Below are 20,692 nucleotides of genomic sequence, written 5' to 3'. Positions count from 1 at the left end.
ACAATAGCTCTAAAAAATAACAAATAGCTTTAGTTGTGTAGGACCTTTCATGCAGAGCTGAGCCCTAAATTCTTCATAAATAGGACTAAAACTAGAACAAATCAAACTACAACAAATATAGAGAAAGAAGAAACAACATCAGTGAAATATGTTAAAAATATAAAACTAAGAAAGATTAAAAACATAACCCTGTCTCCTGTCCTGCAGCAAATCAAGCGTGAGCTGCTGGACTCGCAGCAGAAGGTGTCGTCCCTTCAGGAGCTCTCGGCTCAGCTACTGGTCAACACTAAACCTCAGACCCTGCTGCCGCCATCGCAGACCTCAGAACAGATCCAGGCTCAGGGCAGCGAGTGTCTTGAGGCCCAGGAGAAGGTGCACGTGATCTGGAACAGGCTGAGGCTGCTCCTGAGGGAGGTCAGCTCAGACCTGGAGGGGCTGGAGAGGAGACTGGAGACCGTGGACACACAGCAGGTCAGACAACACTGAAGTGAATGAAGGAGCAGCCACTTTATGTTGAACCAACAAAACGCTCCTCTCCATTAGCAGCAGTTTTATTTATGTAGATCTAAATATTAAAGTGACTGTTGTTTTATTTTTCAGGATTGCTTGCCGTTGCCTCTTGGCATAACAGAAATCTGTGAATCAGCTGCTCCTGTGTCAGAGGTGACCCTCGAGAGTCGCAAACGATTGGTAAAGTTTTCCCTCATAATGTCCAGTGGGGAGCGGGAGGGTGGGGGAGGGGTTAGCATCTGTGCTCCATAAGAGACAGTAAATCAACATCACCGTCAACCTGCCGTCTCATAGATATTCCCACCCTACCACTTTACTTTTATGGTCAACATAAATGTTTTTCCCTTTTGCAACAGCTCTGCTAACATGTACATGAAAAGACTTGTTGCTGCCCTCCTCCACCCCCACCCCTCCCTTTGTTTGAGATGTTGTTTGCCGCCCCACACCATGTTGATCTGCTAAAAAAATGTACAAGAAATCCTGGCTTTTCGTTTTATATGATAAAACTGTTCTCTAATGGATTCATCGATATCGTATTTTAGAAAACATGCATGAAAAAAGGTTGTATTGTAAGTAACAGTTAAAGATATTTAATTTTACCAGTTTCTTTTAACGTGACTCTTCAGGATTTAGTCTTGAGAAGCCAGATTTCTTGGTTCTGAAAGTCAATCACCGTCATTGATTATGTTGCTGCTCTTTGGTTGTTGATGATTCTTTCTCTAGCGATGTTATGGCTCTTTTTATGTTATTTGTTTTTCTCTCATCTGAGGCTTGGTCTTTATTTGCCCTTGACTGAAACATTCTTTTCTTTCTTTTACCCCTCCCTGCTCATTACGTGATACAGCCCCGAGGCAAAAGTAGTCAGGCCCACCCAGGACACCCTGAAAGCGGCCCGCGCCACAGGTACCTCTCTCCTGGACTCTAGAAACACGGGATGATGATGGAACAAAAGCCACGACCCACTAGACACTTGATTTTTATTGATTCAACTCATGAAAAAAATCAATGAAACACAATCAGCCATGTTTTACACATCGGGCTTTTTAATTAATTTATAAGGCTTTAATCCTGCGTTCCATGATCCTCCCTCACTCTAGAGACCATGTTACCAGCTCTTAAACGAGTGGGGAATCGCCTACATCAGGCCGCTCCCTTTCTCCTTTAAATGTTTTATTTCACTGCTTCTCTTTGCCCTGCTGCTTTTTCAATGGCATCATGAAATATTGCCTTGTCATACTTTTTGCTTCTCCTTTCTCAGAGTGACTTTGTAGCACCCTCTTTGCCCACTAGATGGCACTATCTGAATCCCAGTGACCCCCCTCTGCCCTGCTTCCTCCAGCTGTTTTTCTTTCTCATGCTTCCTTCCTGTTTCATCCTCCTCATAGTTTTAAAGCAGGATATGATGCATAAACTCCTGCGGCTTTTCCTTCTTCCTTATAACTCCCACTTTCTTTCCTTTGTTTCCTTTCCAGACCTCTAAACTCACCCACCTCTGACCTCTGTCATTTCTGATTCAACTTTCCATGATTTTTATTAACTGCCAACAATAATACCTGGCGAAGACTCAGCCTAAACTAGTCTTGCCATGAGTGTGTGTAGCAGAAATAATGCGTTTGTTTTCCCCTGATAGCATCCTATGTATGAGAAGCAGGGACCCTTAATCACATTCTATTGGGCTGTGGAAACAGAAATCCAGCAAAGCAGGAGAGGTTGCCTCACACATGATGTGCACATGTTGCTTACGCATGTTCACAGCAGCTGTTTTGTAGGATGTAGGAGGACTGAATGAAATTGGCTGGGTGTCTGACCCTCTTTCATCCTCCGTGAGGATGAGTCGCAGTAAGAACATGCTGTTCCCCCCTACAGTCTTGGCTCTAACAGTGGAAATCTCCAGAGAGGCATTTGGCATTTCTCCTACTTGTTTGGAATAAAACGTGGCATTGAACTCTCACACACTCTGCTCTAAATCCAGAGCATCCCCCCTCCCAGTGAGACACAGTTGGCTATTTACAAATGCTTGTGGTTAACTAACTGTTTTTTTGTTTTTTCTTTAGTGTGTTTGTGCCTGTTTTGTGTGTGTACGCAGATCTACTGTACATGTGTCTGTGTTCAACTTTTGACTCTCTTGATCTCTACCTGCTGGATCTGAGTCTATTTGCTGCATTTCTGTATTTTTGCTTTCCTTCCTCTTAATTTTTTGTCGAGTGCTCATTCTTTTGCGAGACATGGGTAAAATAGTATTTGCAAAGATGTCTTCTTAACATTATTTAAAACATCAGAATTTTCAGATTTATTTGAGCTAAAAATTATTTTTCCTTATCAATTACTCTGAAGATTATTTTCAATTAATCATTTGGTCTTTAAAAATGTCAGAACATAGTGCAAAATGCCCATCTCAGGTCCCTAAAGCCCAAGCCATCAGTTTAAAACCCAAAGACATTTAATTTACATTTATATCAGTTCAATTCAAGAACGTTTATTTGTCCCCAGGGGGCAATTTAAAGGGCACATAGAATAGACGTTTAAAACCCACAAAAAACAACCAAGAAAGTGCACTCCTTAAGAAAAATGACATAAATAGTGCAAATAAATAACTGTACACATAAATGACTGCCTGACTGTGCACATTTTAAGAAATTTGCTGAATGAGAAGATAATCTCAGTGAAACAAAAAAGCATATTTGAGAAACTTAAAAGAGGTGCTTTGTAGTTTTTGCTTGAAAATAATTTATGAAAATATAAATAACCAATTATTGAAATAGTTCCCAAAGAATTTTCTGTCAATTGATTTATCATTTAATCAAGCTTAGTTTTCCATTGATCATTTTAGTGTTCCAGTACTTAGACAAAGTACTTCCCAGCTACCTGGTGATATTAAAATCAATCCTGAAAAAAAGATTTGTTTTAACACAAAATAATTGTATCTTGAGAGTCATGCATTTCTGATTTCCTTGAGCTTGGAGCATTTTTCACTATACAGACGAGCATACAAACCTCAAATTTTAGTTGATTATGTAAATGTTAAAAGGAATTTTCACAAGACAAAAGTGATTTGCAAATACTAATGAACTCGGGTCTTTTCTCTGTTGTGTTTAACTTGTGTGTGTGTCTTCCTGCAGCCGGAGCAGATCACCAGGCGCCGCTGGCTGCGTTTCCTCCCGTTCTGACCTTCCGGACGGCGTCTCCTCGTCGCCCTCCTCCTCCTCCTCCTCCTCCTCGAAGGGCCAGTCCTTCCTGCTGCGGGTCCTCAGGGCTGCGCTCCCCGTCCAACTGCTCCTCCTGCTCCTCATTGGTCTGGCATGTCTAGTGCCCATGACCGAGGAGGACTACAGTTGCCACCATGCCAACAACTTTGCCCGCTCCTTCCATCCAATGCTGCGCTACACCAATGGACCTCCGCCCATATGAGGAGCAGCTGAATATCTACCTACTGCTTTGCCAAGGACTCCACTGACTCCTGTGAATGTTTCCTCTTCACCCCGTGCCCTAAAGCTACAAACTCTTACCCTGCTGGGGAGCCACATGCATTATGAAGTGATTCAGAGGTGATATGAAGACTTCTCTCACTAACATTGCACACCCAATCTCCTGAAATCACCTCAACCCTTTAAAACTCTAACTCTCCAGACTAAATGGACCTTCATCTGGAGACCACCCTCCCCCAATCCAAATGTTTCATTGTTTTAACTTAAATGTGTATATTATTTTTTAAGGTTTCTGAGGAAACCTGTGAAATCAATGAAAAACAAAGCACTATTTATATACTCTATGTTGGGAGCCAAAGTCGACCGTGCTTTTTGTCCATGATATCCAGTGCTGCTACTATTTATTTAGTGTTCAATCAGTTCATAGATTGTTAGTATTGATGAAGCTAAAGCACCACCAGTGTGGGATATTGTACCGGTAAGTTGTAGAGTAGACTAGAGTAGCTATCATTCAGTCTTAGAAGTGAAGAGTTTCTCTCTGAAAGCACAGCAACAAAACTCAACAGGAAGATGTAGCTTAGTGTTTTTTGCTTTACACATTTCAAAAGAACCTGCTTGAATTTTGAAATGAAGTCTTCATATGACGTTAAAGCTAAAATCTAAACGTATAGCACTGACATAAGCACTGTCGAAGGTACTGCACTGAAGCCGTCCAGCCAAGATGGCCGACTTCTTTCCCCAAAAGCCAAGGCTTGTATTCCTGTCTTTAATTTAAGTATTTAATCAACTGGAGCCAATAGAAAAAGACATGAGCTCTCTTGTTTTAAAAAAAAAAAAAATGAAACTGATTTGTATATTATAGTTGAAATGCCTTTGAATACAGGCAGATATTTTTTTATCTTTCTGTTTGAGCATGCACTTGAAACTCCCCTGCTTTTAAGAAAGCCAAACAATCACTGGTAGTGTTTTAGTAGACGGCTGTGACATTAAATAAATAGTGTGCTTTGTAATAACTGCGCTAATTACTCTGCAGTGATGAGACATCAGAATCACTGCGTTGTTGAAACAGAATCTGTAAAAAATGATGAAATATGAAAATGGTTATTTATGTATGTACAGTTTGCTAATGCCGACTTCATGAAGAATACTCTCTTTGCAAATAATAAAACATGAAATATTGACTTCTGTGTGTTCTTTTGGGATATAAACTCAGGAGAAACATGGTGATGAACGCTCTTTTCCCAATTGATACTTTTATTTTTATGCACAGTAAACAAATGACAGTCAGGTTTGACTGGATTTACACTGAACGGCTCAAGTGGCCAAATCCAGTTTTCTGATCATGGTTATATATGGAGGTTTTCCAAATACATCTTTAAATGGCATCAGACTGGACAACTTAACTTTTTGTTTATCGCTTCTACCCTGGCAAAATACATTTTAATTACTTGCAATATCTACGTGTCAGTCAACTGTCGGCCAGTTTCACAATATATTTAATGTCTGTGGTCAACCGTACTGCATCGCCAAGACCGTATAGAACAGTGGCCAGAGTTATTCCAGTTGTTTAACATATTACAAATCGGCTGCGCTAATTACTCTGCAGTGATGAGACATTAGCACTAAATACATGCTTACACAATATCTTGAAACAAGCAGAAAGCGGCTTCAATTAGGAGCAGTATCTTCTTATCATACAGAACTAGTTTTAATAACAATTGTGACCTGTGTTGAATTATAATATAATATAGACTTAAACCATTTGGACATTTTTCAAATTACATTTTTTTCTCCTTGGTTGTTGATTGGAGAGAGAGCGACTGAAAGAAGGAACCAGAAAGAACTGGAGATTCTGGCGAGGTCTGAGTTCAGTCAGAGGCTGAGCTTAACAAAAGCAGTCACATTCTCAGAGACACGGTCAGTATTTGTGTTGCTGGCTAACTTTCAGCTAACAGAGTTTGTACATTGACTGTTTGGGGCAAACAAACACAAACAGTCCTAGTGGTCTTCGTGTCTGAACATATCTTTTGTACTTCGCTTTGTCGTTTGTGATAGTAAATTGAAAACATTTGGGTTTTAGATTGTCGGTTGGACTAAAATCAAAAAGCTGTCTAAATATGTCACTTGGCTCTGGGGACATATCTCACTATTTTCAGACATTTTTAAACCAAAACAATCACACCCGATCATGTCAATATCAGATATCTTCTGTACAATTGGATCAAATTTGGTCCATTTAAAGAGGAATAAAACTATTGTATATGTGCACATACAGTACATTATGTTATTTCGGTTCCTGGAGGTGTGTAAATCCAGCCAAACTCAACATGAAATCACAGAATTAGTGGATGAATAATAACTGGTTGTAATTTTTACATGGTTGAAGTATTGGACAAATGCATCAAGACAAAGATCAATGCATCAAATCAGCTTGGAGCCATTAATGGCTCATTGCCTCTGACTCTCTCTGCCACACACACACACACACTCACACATACACTCACACATACACTCACACACACACTCACACACACCACATTACAAATTCAGAAAAAAACTTTGGTGCTAGTAAGCATAGAGAACAAACCTACTGTACACAAAAAGTACACGGGTGAAGTTACCCGACAGTAAAGCTTGGCTTCCTTCATTATGTACACAGCGTTCTAGGATTTGATCATGCAAATTTAGGTATTCAAAATTTAACAATTATGTCTTCATCCACTGTTAATTTTATAATTTAAATATTTTTTCCCAAATACAACAAGTTTAAAATCATGTGTGTTAAGACACAATACCTGTCATTTTGTCTTTAATGGTGTAAATAAATTACACATTCAGTTAACCGCTTTTATAATAGGTTAGTTTGTAATCACTCTTTACGTGTAAAAATAAAAATAATGCCCAATAGTCCTTTAAATCCAAGAGGAAGTGCACTTTGGTTGAGGCAAATGAAAAGAAAAATTAGCTGCTCATCATTTGAAATCACCATAGGTAACAGAATGTCACAATAAGACCTAACACTGGCCATTTTAGAAATAGCTGTAATGTAAATCTGTTAGAGACTGAGTCAAAATCACAGATCTTATGAAAGGCAGCATACATGATTAACAGCACTGAAGCTCAGATTGTAGTAAATTGGACCAGTGCAAAGGAATATTTTCTCCCTAAACAGCTACGACAAAAAAAAATCATTTAATTTTCAAATAATTATCTCATCATCTCTTTCATTCTGCAGTTCACACATCATTCATAAAAATGACTTGACCTTCAGACGTACTTGTTGCACTCGGTCTCATAGGATGTGGGTGCAGTCGGAGCAGGACCCTCCGTACTGCAGGACACCTGGACCTGTCGGGGCTCTGCTCAGGCTCTCATGGCTGCCTCGGGGTCCTGAACTGGAGCCAGCTGAAGAGGAACCGCTGCTGCTGTTGTTGTTGTTGTTGTTGTTGCTGCTGCTGCTGGTGGTAGAGGGCTCTTTGTCAGCCAAGAACCAGGACTGAGCTGGTTTTTCAGGACGGTTGAGGCGGTGAGCATCCAGCATCTCCAGCAGCAGGTCGTACAGAGGCACTTTGTTCTTGCACTTCATGCTGTAGAGGTGCTCCATGCCTTTGTTGCTGCAGGGAGCAAAAACAAAAGAGAGATGAGGAATTAGAGTGGCTTAATAATGAGTGATGCTTGAGACTGCTTTCTGCATCTACATCTACATAATACATACATAACACAACCGTTTTGAAGCATTTACGTTTTAAGCTCCTTCCACCTTAAGCTATCACTGTTGGATGGTTTAAACATGAATTTAGTATTTCTAATTCAATTTCACCTCATGTGCCTGATGTGGGAGAGCAGGAGGAGCAGCTGGGCCTGTCGTCTGGACTGCTGCTGAACAGAGCATCCTGATTGGCTGATATGATGTATGAGAGCGTCTGTGATAGTGTCCAGCATGTCCTGTACTGCCGTGCCGTCATGTAGTGGCTCCATTGTACCAGTGCAGAAAGAGAAAGAACCTAATAGAGAAAAAGAAAACTCACTCAATTTGCTACAGAGTCGTGTAAAAGCTACCAAATACCAACAGTGCCAACTAGGCATTGAGAAAAAAAAATCGACTCAAACATGCATATAAGAGCAGAAAATTAATTGCAGTTGCAGTATTGCCCACAAAGTAATCAGAAGTTCATCCAGCTCCAGCAGCTGTGCCGGTAATGATGTCATCACATGGGTATTTCAGGTGACTCAGTTTCCCATATAGAATATATCAATCCCCAAGACAGAAAAAGGCCTCTGACCTGTCTCATGTTGTCATGGGAACGGTTATTGGGCATATTGACTTTACAGAACACTCTGTTTGCCTGATGTGCCTGATGCAGCAGAAGCAGCCACCTTCTATATGGAAGGTATTGTGCGTTTTATGACTAAAGCATGAAACTTCCTCCTGTGTTTCTATAAAGTTTTTTTTCAGACGTGGAGGCATTTCAGTTGTGACCTCTGAGACAGGGCAGAGCCCCCTGGAGTGATGAGTGTGGTCCAGATGAAACTACCATGCTAGTCTCTGATTAAAATGTTATTTGACCAATGAAAGATTCTTTTCCCCACGTCACAGTTGTGGTAACTCCTGGTTGTGAACCAAAACATCTAGGACGCATGGTGGCTCAGTGCCAGGCCTCAAGGCAGATGGTATCAGCCTCCCAACCCAACAAAACACACTTGGGGGAAGAAATGTCCATGTTATCTTTGAGTGAGCACATTCAGCTACCATACAGCAATTTTGTTATGCATCAGCCAAAATGCAATTCTGACTTCACTGTCATCTAACTCCAAATACTACAAAGCTGTTGATCAATGCTCAGCTTTCTTCTCTATTCCTTTGCATCCAGATAGCCAGTATCTGTTTGCATTCACGTTCAAAGGCAGGCAGTATACCTGGAAAAGGTTACCACAAGGTTTTGTTTCAAGCCCTACAGTTTACTCGGCGGCAGTGAAAAGAGACCTGGACGACCCCGAATTCCCTGGCGGCTCAAATCTTTTACAGTACACTGACGACCTTCTGATAGCCTCACCATCGGAGGAAGCCTGCCGTACTGACTCCATTCTGCTCTTTAAGAGACTTGCTTAGTGTGGTCACAGAGCATCATTAGCTAAGTTACAGTTTTGTAGAGTGGAAGTCACATACTTGGGTCATATCTTGAAGAATGGAAAACATCTCCTGTCATCAGAACGGGTGCCCTCGCGCTCTCCTAACTGTGCTTGCAAGTGTTGCACATGGTCCATCGCATGTAGGAAGAGGGGTGATAAATGATGTCATTCGTTCACAATGGTTGGCACCTACAAACGCTTGTAGATGGTTGTATGATATGCCAACAAAAGAGAAAAAGTAACAGCACAGTGAGATATGACCATTTAGAGCCTCCATTAGGTCCCTTTAGAAATATGCAAATAGATTTTGTACATATGCCGAGCTGTCACGGTTACAAATATTTGCTTGTAATAACTGACCGCATCTCAAAAGGGTGGAATGCTTTCCAACCCGAAAAGAAGACGCACAAACAGTTGTAAAGTGTTTGCTGAAAGAGGTGATTCCAAGGTTCGGAGTGCCACGTGGAATAGATAGCGATAGAGGACCAGCGTTTGTGCCAAAAAAAAAATCACGCAGAATCTCTCAGCTATACTAGGAATCAAATGGCAAATACACATCCCATATCACCCACAGAGTTCAGGGCAAGTTGAAATAATGAATGCTACCGTCAAAGAAAGGTTGATTAAAGCAGTAATGACAACTGGCCTGACGTACTACCTCTTGTGCTGTACACAATTCGAAGTGCACCAAATGCAACAACAAGACTTAGTCCTCATGAGGTGTTAATGTGAAGACCAATGTCCAAAGGGGTAAGTCCTCCTTTAAGACCACACAAAACCACATTGCTCTGGACGGATGAGTTCATGACTGACTATGTAAAGAAACTAAGAGAGATTTTGAGAAAATTTGAAAATAATATGCAAAATACAATTTGCAGGTGGCTGAGAGACTCCCAAAGCCGTTGGATGAACCAATCCACCCTTTCAAAGAGGGGGATTATGTACTAATCAAATATCTGGAAAAGTATCTTTGTCTCCTACGTGAAAAGGACAATATCAGGTGATGCTAACCACACAAACGGCCCTGAAAGTCAAAGGCAAGCCAGAATGGATTCACACCACAAGGTGCAGGCTCACTCGCAGAACCGATGGCGAGGAGATGATCCATGGCAAGTAACCGGAGGGTTACTACTCTTCGTTCTCCTGCTTGGTGGTCTCTTGCTGTGGATGGTCCTGATGATCCATGGTAATGAAGAGCAGGGAGGCTTTCCTGCTCCTGGTACAAATAGTGCCACAGACCTTGCAGACCTTGAGCCCAATAAGAGGCAAAGCCTTCTACAGTGAACTCCTAAAGGACAGGAACTGGACTCTGACTGTAAGAATAGACTGACAAACCCCCAGGGGCCCAAGTGTAATGTAAGTCTAAGCAAAAACATCAGAGTATACTCTGACGTTTTTATGCCTTATTATACTATGTCATTTTCATGGCTTACTATATTAAGAGTAGCGGTCACAGCTACACCTCTGTGGGTGTAGTTTGACACTGTTCAATATTTATTTCCTGGAACAGAAACAGAAACTTGCAACATAGTTGTGTGTATGCAAGTACAACTCTGTGGAATTTAAAAAATGAACTTAAGGGCTGATGTTTTTATTGGAGAAATGTCTCTGCTGCCCACTGTCAATGTTTCTAAGCACAACGTGTGCTTTCAATTTAAATAAAATGTTTCACAACTAAGTGGCTTATACTGTAAACACAGGTAGACAATGTGAGATGCACACACACACACACACACACACACACACACACACACACACACACACACACACACACACACACACACACGTTGCCTCACCAGAGTTTAGCAAGATGATAGCTTTGAGACAGACAAACTCCTCAGGTTTGAGTTTGAGCATGCGGAAGCGGGAAGCTGTAGCCAGCAGCATGTCAAAGATCTCAGCCATGCCCTCAACACAGTCGCCTTCGTTCCTGGAGGGCAAACAGAACATGAGGAATTCATAGGTATTTAAAATTCTGTAAGTCACACATGAATAAAAAAGAGTCAAATCTTCCCCTTTTTTCCTCTTCATCTTAAGAGGTAAAAGAACCAGACTAAATCTGTGAACATGAACTATCCAAAGAGTGGCCAGATAAACAACTAATGGACTGAATCGCTGCAGCTCTCCATTTGTCAGCACAGTTGAAAAGTGATGGAAAGATGGATAATATCCAGTGGTTAGAGTGCATGGTAAACTTGGACAGCACAGAGCCAAGGGAATTTGTCAACCCTGACCAACAGCGTTTTAGTCATCATGTCCAATTGGTGGGGACACTCATGTGGGGACCAGGTTTTCGAGATAATACTCTAATACAATTTTGAATCAAATGGCACCATCAAGCACATCAGAGGGTAAAAGCTCTGTCTGTCTGCATGTCTCCCTCATCCCTCTCTGTCTCCACCTCTTTTCTCTCTGAGGTAGATACTGTGGTTTGGCCAGCTTGTTTACTTAGACCATGGGGTGAAATGGAGAGAACAGGCTGTGCCTGTAAAGCAGCAAACAGCTATGTCTCCTTGCATCTCTATTTCTCTCTCTCTCCTTTGCCTCCTTCCCCGTCATCTCTCCCTCCATCTTTCCCCTTTTTCCATCATTCCTTGCATTGAAGCTTTGATTAAATCTGTGTCCTAGTTGCCAGCTCAGCACTGTAATGATGAAGGGGTATTTCAGGTTAGAGAGAGGCTGCTCTCCTCTCCATGGGGAACATGTAATTAGTCTTTCACTCTATAATAGACGTGTTGGGATGGCACAATGGCTGGCAAGGTGCGAATGGAAAATCTACAATGCTGATCTATCACTCTTAACATCTGTGTGATAGTGAGAGGAAGACAGGTAAATACGGAGGAAAAGTAAGGCCAGAGATATGAAAAAGTAAAGAAAGGTGCATGTCACAGAAAAGTAAGGGAAAGTATTCCTCGCTACCTGTCCAGTATGAGGTCCTGTGCGAAGATGAGTTTCCCAGGGCAGTGAATGGACCTCCAGATAAGCCCAATCATCAGCACCTCCAACCACGAGCTCTCCAGCAGCTGCACCTGATCATGGAGGGACAGCTGCAGGAAACCTAAGAAACCACACATACAAAGTGCTCAACAAAGAGCATTTTGTGAAAGGACCAAGGTAGGAAAGCAAGGTGATCTACACCCAGTACATTTAACACTTCTGATAAGTTTTGAGCAGCGGTCCACACCAGGCTCTTGTCTAACAAGCTCTCTAGTCAACTACAAATAACTGTCACTGAAAACTGGACAATATGTGTTTTACCCTGATCCCAGCAGTTTTTTGACATCAAGATCAAAACAACAAACAGAAGAATAAATAAAAATATCTGGTGTTTATAAGTGTTGTTTTATCAGAGCTGGTTATTTGGATGTGTGGGTGTTAACTATAATGTGGTGTGGAATATTAGCACTCCCAGAGTTTGATGTTTTCTGTGCACCTTCATCCAACTCATAAATATACAAATATGCAAGCCCTTGTTTTCTGGCAGAGAAATTCTAGTTAAATGAAACTCTGCAATCTGCAATCTCTCTGCTCTCATAAGAAGCCTTATCGCTGGCACTCAGCTGTCTCAATTCATATGTAATTACTGCCAATTCACTCCCATTGTACTCTGCTTGGGACCCCTCGCAATTAAAACTGTTTGCCTTTGGGCTTTTAGTGACGCACAAGGTTATAATACCTCAAAATCAAGATTTACTCACTTAGAGAGCCCGTCGGGGTGTGTGTGTGTGTGTGTCTGTGCATGCAAAAGTGTGATGTGTCTTATACAGCATTTATGCTCTATGGGGTGCCAGCAGATTGGCCAAACAATCCTCTCAAAGGTGATGACTGTAATCACTGTAATGGCTCTGCATTTGTGTGTGTGTGTGTGTGCCAATGTGTGCCTCTACGATAAAGGTCTCCCATCACCTTGCTGTTGCCTAAGCAGTCAAACAGACAACAATCGAGGGGCCCCCACCTTTGTTACAAATGACATTTGTACATTTGAATGTTTCAGAAAGACACCGCTTCCAAGCTTTTGAAAATATCTCTTAATTTAGATGAGACATGTCATAAATGTCATGGTGCTCCAACAGAACTGACTCACATGTTTTGCACCTGCCCTCAACCATCTACTTACAGGGCAAGTATTTATGAATATCTCTCCAAAGCAACAGGCATAAGCTTGCATGAGGCCAAATGTTTGCACAGCTATCTTTTGGGTTCCTGTCAATGATCAGCCACGACCACTGAACATTAAACTAAAGGATATTACAGCATTTACATCAAGCCATTCCTCTGACCTGATGATGTTTATGATGCTTGACAAAATACTGACAGACTCATTCCATTATATATTTATTTATACACATTTACTACAGTCCTCGCTGCAGTTGGCCCCGGTTCGAGTCCCGCATCGGACTGCCTTTGCTGCACGTCATTCCCCCTCTCTCTGCCTCCCCATTTCCTGTCTCTCTCTATTGCACTATCAAATAAAGGCATAAAAAAGCCCCAAAAAATATACTTTAAAAAAAAAAAAAAAGAAAAGAAAAATTGGTAATTTGACCTTTCTCTGTCTTTGGCAGAGCTGTAGTGCTGAGAAAATATCACACATGCATGTTCTTTCACAATCTAGAACAGAATTGCTGCAATTTTGGCAGATTCTTCTAAAAACTACAACTGTCCAGACAATATTACAATAAGACTGACACACTGAAGTTAGACAGAAAAACATTTTTATAGCTGATTGTCATTTTGTTATCCACTATGTTATGTTCCCTATAGTTTGAGGGCAACTGTTTGAGATTTTCTGCTATCACTTTGAGACACAATTTATCATTAACATTGCCTCTGTCAAGTTATTGGCTCATGTATGTAAAACATGGCATGTAAAGGATTATCATTCTAGATATTGATGAAAGGTGCACACCAGTGCTGTAACCAGTACTGTAATAACCCCCTACAGACTTTACAACGAGGATATGTTCAATGTTAATGGCCCATGGATGTCACCAGACATCTGGCATACTCCAAAGAAAGTCATAGCTACGAGAGGAGACAGGACCCTGAACCAGCTTTATGCAAATGTTCACTTACTGTGTATTTATTATCATTACTTTTTATAGTACTTTTTACTTCCTCTTTCCTAACTGTGTGTTTTGCAACTGTAACTAAGCAATTTCCCGAGGTGGATCAATACATTTTTCTGATGCTGAAAACCAGCCAGTTGTAGGTTTTTGCTCCAAAACACCGGCAGATAGTGCATCTAGTTGATTTAACAAGTAAACACATCCTAACATGGGTTGAGATAATTTCCCCTAGTTCTAATGCAATTTCATTTAAATCTTCAAAAAATGTATATATGTAAATGTAAACGTAATTGAGGAGGGTTTGTACTAAAAAGAATTAAGAAAATGTACTGGTGGTGTGGCTACTTTAAGCACTTTAAGCAGTACCTGGAAGCTTCTTGGCCCAGGTGATCATGTGGACCAGCTCCTTGTCAGCCATGCTGGTGAGCAGGGTCATTATGGTGACCTCGGTGTAGGGTCTGCTCAGCTTCTGATGGGAGCACAGTATTGGGGGCTCGGCACCCTGGAGCAGCAGAAGCACCTGGGGAAGCAGCAGATAAACAGTCACACTGTCAGCCCATTCAACCTGAAAACTATAAGATATTGTGCTTAAAACTGATTTAAAGTGACTGCAAACATTTCTCAACAACCAATAGCCAGACAGCCAAGAAATCTGGTATGAATTTTCATGTTTTCCCAGATGCCCACTCTGGTGTCTAGGGCCACTTTCAGATCAAAATTTCCCCCTGAACAACAATTTGCACCACAACAAGGTATTTCAAAATCAAGTGTCAATTGCTTCCACATGAATCAGCACCTGGTCCGGTGGTGTGCCAGTGACTGATGATTTTCCTCCTCCAGTACTGCTGCTGCTGTGTTTCCTCCCTTCCTGGAGATGCACCCTTCTGTGCTCTTGGTCCTTAGAGGCCTTATCTTTGTCACTGGTGCCAGTCCGTCGTTTGTCAGGCCGCAGAACACGGCTGCGGTCCTTACGCATACCTTGAGAAAAAACAGCAGAGGTTTAATACAAACTAATATGCAGATACACAGAAAAGATACAGTATCCATGCACACAATCACACGCAACCTCCCAAACATATGCATTCATCAGGCTTTTCCCTCAAAACCACACACACCTCTATATCCTGTTCTTGCCATAAAAACCAACAGTGCTGATTATATGGATGCCTGTGATTCAAGAAGTATGACAACAAAAATGTGGGTGTGTGCTAATCAGTAGTTGTACTCCTTAAGAGGAAATCATTTCAAGGTCACATTAAAGTTAGTCTGAAGCTTATCTTCTTTCACCAGAATTCTTATATTTGAGTCAATCCTCACTGCAACAAGCAGTGATTGATAAATGGCAATTATTTTTTAAGTTTGTTAAAAATCAAACTACCTCATTTTGCTGTCATCAAAACAGAAAATTTAACTGTTCAAAAGAAAAACAACAGGATAACCAATAATAAAACAACAAAATCTAGTAACAGACAGCAAATTACAAAAACACATTATATAAATGAAAACAAATGTTAAAAGCACATTTGTCTTGATAAAAGACGTTCTGCTGGTGTATCTACCCACCTCCTTTCATCATGCCTACTTCGTAACACTTCCTAAGACGGCAAGCCTGGCAGCTCTTCCTCCGATTCCTGTCAATAGTACACTGATTGGTTGCTGGGCACATATAGTCATTGTGACCTGAAATGGAAGAAAATCTATTACCTCAAGCCCTCCACTCCAGTGTTCAGTTCAGATTTAGGTTATTTACTAGCTAGGAACACTCTATTCCCATTTTAAATGAATCCGAAATGGAGAAAATTAAAATGTGGCATCTTGGCTTTGTGATTGCCATGGAGACTATTGTTTTCTTTATGAACAGTCTTTCATTGCAAGATTTTGCATCAATGTGCTGAAGCAGCATTTCATAAACATTACTAAGCCACTGACAGCAGATGAAGCTTTGACCTGAAGACAGTGGAACATAAAAGTTGTACACCCCTTTGTATGGCTCACAAGTAGAAATAATAACAATAAAAACTAACTAAATAACTTGTTGAAACATAAATTCTGTTCCCTTTATTTATGATGTCTGTTTCACAATGCCACAATTCATAACATGTGTTCCTCTTTATCTATTTTTATATGACAGCAATCGAGCTCCAGTTTGACAGCTTATTTCTTTGTTGAGGTTACCAGCAGTTCACTTTGGTACCATGACCTTCCAACGAGATAGCACTCTAAATCATCATCCTTTAATATCCAAAATTTTCAATTTCTCTGTTATGGATGTTCTTTAGTTTTTCAGATGTGCCAAATTAAACCACACTAACCTTTTTTTTGTTAAAAGCCAAACTCATTTCTATGGAATGCAGTGGTTCTTGTCTTTCTATAAAAGATCAATTTATGTTTATAAGTTCACTGTGCTGTGCAGATTGTAATTCATTAGTAGAGTTTAAGGAATTTTAGATCATTTTTACAAGAAATGTGAACACTAAACTATACTACTATGACATGATCCTTAACAAACAGGAAACACTTTAAGATTTACATCCACTGGTGACAAATAGCAAAAGCAGACACTCTACCTACCCTGGATGCTTCTCTTGAAGAAGGCCTTACAGCCCTCACAGGACCACACCCCGTAGTGGTACCCAGAGGCATAGTCACTGCACACGGCACAGAAGCATGTCTCTTTAGCCATCTCAAACAGCCCGGCCCCAGACCCAGCACCTGACTCCCCCACACTGTATGACTCGTCACTGGTGCCACAATGGTCCTCTCTGGATGCTGGCTGCTGACTGGACCTATAACAAAGCCTGGATTTCAGCCCGGTTAAAAAATTTCACATATTACCTGGACATTTTTTAATAAATTAATGACTATAAATTATGATGCTATTATGATAATATAAACACTATTTATCTTGCATAAAATATACCTTGACATTTTGTCATTAAATGCTCTACAGATGTCTTTTTTGTGAAATTTTGAGCCAACTTTAAGCACAGATTAATTGTGACATTTGCAACACTGACTCTAATTTAACAGTGGCTGATACAAGAGCAGACTGCTATTTTCCACCTAAGCCAGGAAACAATCTGTACTTCTGTTGTGCTTACGTATTGTTCCTTTCTCAAGGTCCTTGACAAAGTCCTTAATCTCTGGAATTAGAAACCAGGGCAAAGCTTGATCCTTTCTATAGTGATAATGGCAATGTTTTGTATAAAGCAAGAGATTACAAAAACAATGCAGTTATATAATTATACTTTGTTCAAAACTGCATTTTAAATCTAGTTGTGCAGCAACATTGTGTCTTAATGCCACTAAATAGGAAACACAAGGCAGTAGAGTAATAAAAAAATAAAATAAATAAAAAAATAAATTCATGAAATACATAAATCAATTAATATAAACAAGCTAAACAGACTTATTTATGCTCTTTATGGATCACAATTTGCATTGAAAACATGATAGAGCAAGCCAACAGTGCTGTACTGAAAAAAAGAGTCTCTTGATATTTTGATTGCACAGCTCATATCAGTTACATAATCACCAAACTACAGCACAAACAATCAGGGTCAAGCTCTCTAAAGTTTTAGAGTTCTCTCTAAATACTTACCTTGCATAAGATATAATATAAAACTTAGAGAGTAATAGCCAAAAATATACCAACTTCACCAAATTACTTAAAAAAATTAATTAATTAATAAAAATTAAATAAATAAGAGGAAAGACTCAAACCTGTTGATTCAGTCTATAAAAAGAACTTTTGTCCAAGCACACAACAGACTATTTTCACACTCTGGAGATACAGAAAAACTGTATTCCCTCACCTGTAGACGGGTGTTGAGGTGGTTTCCAGATAGTGGTGGCTGGGCGGGTGCATAATGGGGCTGAGTCGTGGACTGGAGGGCACAAACACAATTGGACTGGTAGGCCCGCTGCCCAAGGACTGAAGACTGCCATCAGGGGGTGGTCCGTGGGCATCCAGAGGAGCAGAGTAGTAGCCAGTGGTGGAGTGGCTGTAGAGAGGAGTCGGAGCAGGGGTGGGGGCAGCATAGTCGTACGTCCCTTCCAGGAAGTCCACAGTGGCTACCCCTCCAGAACCCCGGCTCTCTTCAGGGTACATGTCACTGAGGGGGACATGCGGCGGAGGCGAGAGACGTGGTGGGGAGAGGGTCTCCAGCTTTGAGAAGGCTGGACTGATCCTGGGTCTGAGTACTGATCCAGAAGGCTGCCTGTTCTGTCCTGGGCTCTGCCTGAGCAACATCACAGCACAACAGCACTGATAAGCAACATGATTTAGACTTGCTCTCCCATTTGCTGGGAGGGGGAGTGGAGACGAGTGCTGCTCTCCCTCTCTCTTTACTCTTTCCTCACTCTCTCTGTCTTTCCTTTTTTTTTCCAATAAAGCCTGTCAGGCAACTTCAGGGGTTCACTATTCTTCCAGTCCCTTTTCCACTGTATGCCTTGAGCTTACGCCCACCAAGCTGCAAAAAAAAAAAAAAGACATCCAAAAAGACTCCTCCCAACCTCACTCAGGTTTTTTTTTTGTCAACAGAGCCTTTCCCTCTTTTCCTGTAATACATCTTCACTAATATGTAGGAAGGAGGTAAGGCGAGGGGAAGAAAGAGAAGATAGATAGAGAAAATGTGATTCCCAGAAAACTTCCCACAGCACTATAAAATGTTTTCCTAAAACATTTGTCTACTACCTGTGCATCTCTCTCTGAACATTTGCTGTTTGTTTAGCTCACAGTCTGCACATCACCAGGATGACGTATGACCAATCTATTTGTAGCCGGTTTCTTGAACACACCTAAGACTCTGCAGTGAATCAAATCACTGAGAAACATTAGGAGAGGGGTTTTAAACAACAGGAGCTAAAAGAAAACAAATTCTACCGTTATACATACTCACCTCTTACACATGAAACATCCTCAAATCTGCTGTGCAACACTGGGACTGTTTAACTCTTGTCTCTCCCTCTCTGCTTGCCTTTCTCATCTCTCCAACTCTCAGACATCTAGCTGGGCTCATTGGACACAATGGGAACAGTGGAAAGGTTTAAAAAAGGATAAACAAATTAAAGATGCAGCCAAATCGATAAATACGTGTGTTAAAGTGCCAGGTCACCATAACACAGCAAACAGAGCAGGAGGTCAAATCTCATTCTGACAGTCAATAAGTTCACAATGAATCCCAAAAAATATTTGGTTATTTTAATCAGACTTTATATGGTTTAAATGTTATTGTTTGATGAACCTTATAAAGAAATTTACAGAAATAAAAAAAAGAAAACCATACTTTCCTGCTATTTCATTAAACGGTGGATATATATTAGAGGACCACAATATGGACCAGTTAAACATTACTTTATCAGGTCAAGTCAAGGATGAAATAGAACACTATATATAAACAAGCAAATGTGCAGAGCATGTATGCAAATTAAGTTTTAAAGGAATCAATGTTTTTTTTGTTTACAGCAAGTTGCACGTTTGTGATTTTCAGGGAACCTTTTAGTCCTTGCATGTTTTGGGACCAGGCGTCAAGGTAAAAAAACAACCTTGTGAGCTGAAACGCTTTCTATAACAGATAATCCCTACATGTATACATGTAGGGATTATTTTCACGTATTCATAGCAGGTGTAAAATGGAACCACAAAGGTAGATAAAAATCAAATTTAGAAATAATAGTAAATATTTAATATACACAGCTGCTAAAAATTAAATCAGATTACAAATTTCAGATCAAAGGATAGATATCAAAAAAATGATTTGGGGCACTTGAATTAAAATCTATTAATTTCCATGTGATACTGTCAGCTGAGATGCATTTTGAAGCATGCAAGAAATTCATGTTCAGAAAGATGATCACAAAGAACTACTGACGACCACCGCAGAGGAAAAACTTGGCACAAAGGCATCATTTCCCCCTCTCTGTGCAACATCTTCCTTGAGTAAACAGCCCAATTTTCAGGACATGTCAGGTCAAGTGGAAAACAAGTAGCCCTGATGATGATATATATATTTTTTTGCATTTCCCCTGGAATAAAATGAAGACATTGTTACATTAGAAAATAGGAAAATGAAGGGTGACACATTCAACAGCTAAATCACCTAAATGGCTCAAGATAGAATGCTTCATGCAGTAATTGACTTCATTTTCATTATAGACTACAAATTATCTCAGCAGCCTAAATGATGCTGTTCAATTTCACCAGCTCATCCAGAATTGTAATACACATGTTGCAGCAATTCCAGCTGTTTTGTTGGCTGTTTTTCTAGGCCCAACCTGACCCCAAAGGTCAACAGGTAACAACAACAACTGTCATTAAAGTCATTAAAATTCCACACTGGCTGAACCTAATGGTTGATTGTTTTGAGTGTGTACAGATGCAAATTTTAGCTGGTTCAAAATATTCAGGTTCATATGTATGTAAATGCAATATTGTTGCACAATTGAGATGACAGAGATCAAAAAACTGTCTGGATGTATACACTGGATAAAAATGCCACTATTTGAGGCTGTCACAAAGAAAAAGATAACGTTGCGAAACAAAGTCATTATTACACATTT

At 40.4% G+C, this 20,692-nt stretch overlaps 2 protein-coding genes across 5 annotated transcripts; one reads left to right on the top strand and one right to left on the bottom strand.

Moving 5' to 3' along the window:
• Window positions 1-33: 33 nt before the first annotated feature.
• On the top strand, window positions 34-5,116 carry LOC111655586 (nesprin-1-like; the record flags this gene model as incomplete). The annotated part of the gene is made up of 4 exons (XM_023407044.2): window positions 34-471; window positions 601-690; window positions 1,355-1,413; window positions 3,630-5,116. Coding segments are annotated over 4 exons (876 nt in total), but the record flags the coding sequence as incomplete, so codon positions are not given.
• esr1 (estrogen receptor 1) lies at window positions 4,764-20,595 on the bottom strand. Of its 4 annotated transcripts, none has more exons than XM_023407056.2 (10): window positions 19,033-20,595; window positions 17,947-18,372; window positions 16,703-16,929; window positions 15,695-15,811; window positions 14,928-15,109; window positions 14,498-14,651; window positions 11,985-12,123; window positions 10,862-10,995; window positions 7,756-7,939; window positions 4,764-7,549 (listed from the first exon to the last, which is right to left on the bottom strand). In XM_023407056.2, exons 1-10 carry the CDS (start codon window positions 19,041-19,043, stop codon window positions 7,228-7,230), a joined length of 1,896 nt encoding a protein of 631 aa, XP_023262824.2. In that variant the 5' UTR covers window positions 19,044-20,595; the 3' UTR covers window positions 4,764-7,227. The 4 variants fall into 4 exon arrangements, with proteins under 4 accessions (XP_023262824.2, XP_087030321.1, XP_087030320.1 ...); XM_087174195.1 differs by having other exon boundaries at window positions 16,703-16,917; XM_087174194.1 differs by lacking the exon at window positions 19,033-20,595 and having other exon boundaries at window positions 4,764-7,107; window positions 7,213-7,549; window positions 17,947-19,018.
• Between the last annotated feature and the right edge of the window lie 97 nt (window positions 20,596-20,692).

The sequence above is a fragment of the Seriola lalandi genome, unplaced genomic scaffold, assembly GCF_002814215.2.
Source record: "Seriola lalandi dorsalis isolate HSWRI2012SDOR001 ecotype SW California unplaced genomic scaffold, Sedor1 jcf7180002054326, whole genome shotgun sequence".
Taxonomy (NCBI): domain Eukaryota; kingdom Metazoa; phylum Chordata; class Actinopteri; order Carangiformes; family Carangidae; genus Seriola; species Seriola lalandi.
This window is presented reverse-complemented; position numbering and strand designations above follow the sequence as displayed.

Bases quoted from the DNA above. Each gene is read 5' to 3' on its own strand.
- esr1 (XM_023407056.2), bottom strand. The intron at 10,996-11,984 runs GTAGCGAGGAAT...TTTGCCCTCCAG, and splicing joins CAGGACCTCATACTGGACAG to GAACGAAGGCGACTGTGTTG. The intron at 7,940-10,861 runs GTGAGGCAACGT...TTTCTCTATTAG, and splicing joins TATCATCTTGCTAAACTCTG to GTTCTTTCTCTTTCTGCACT.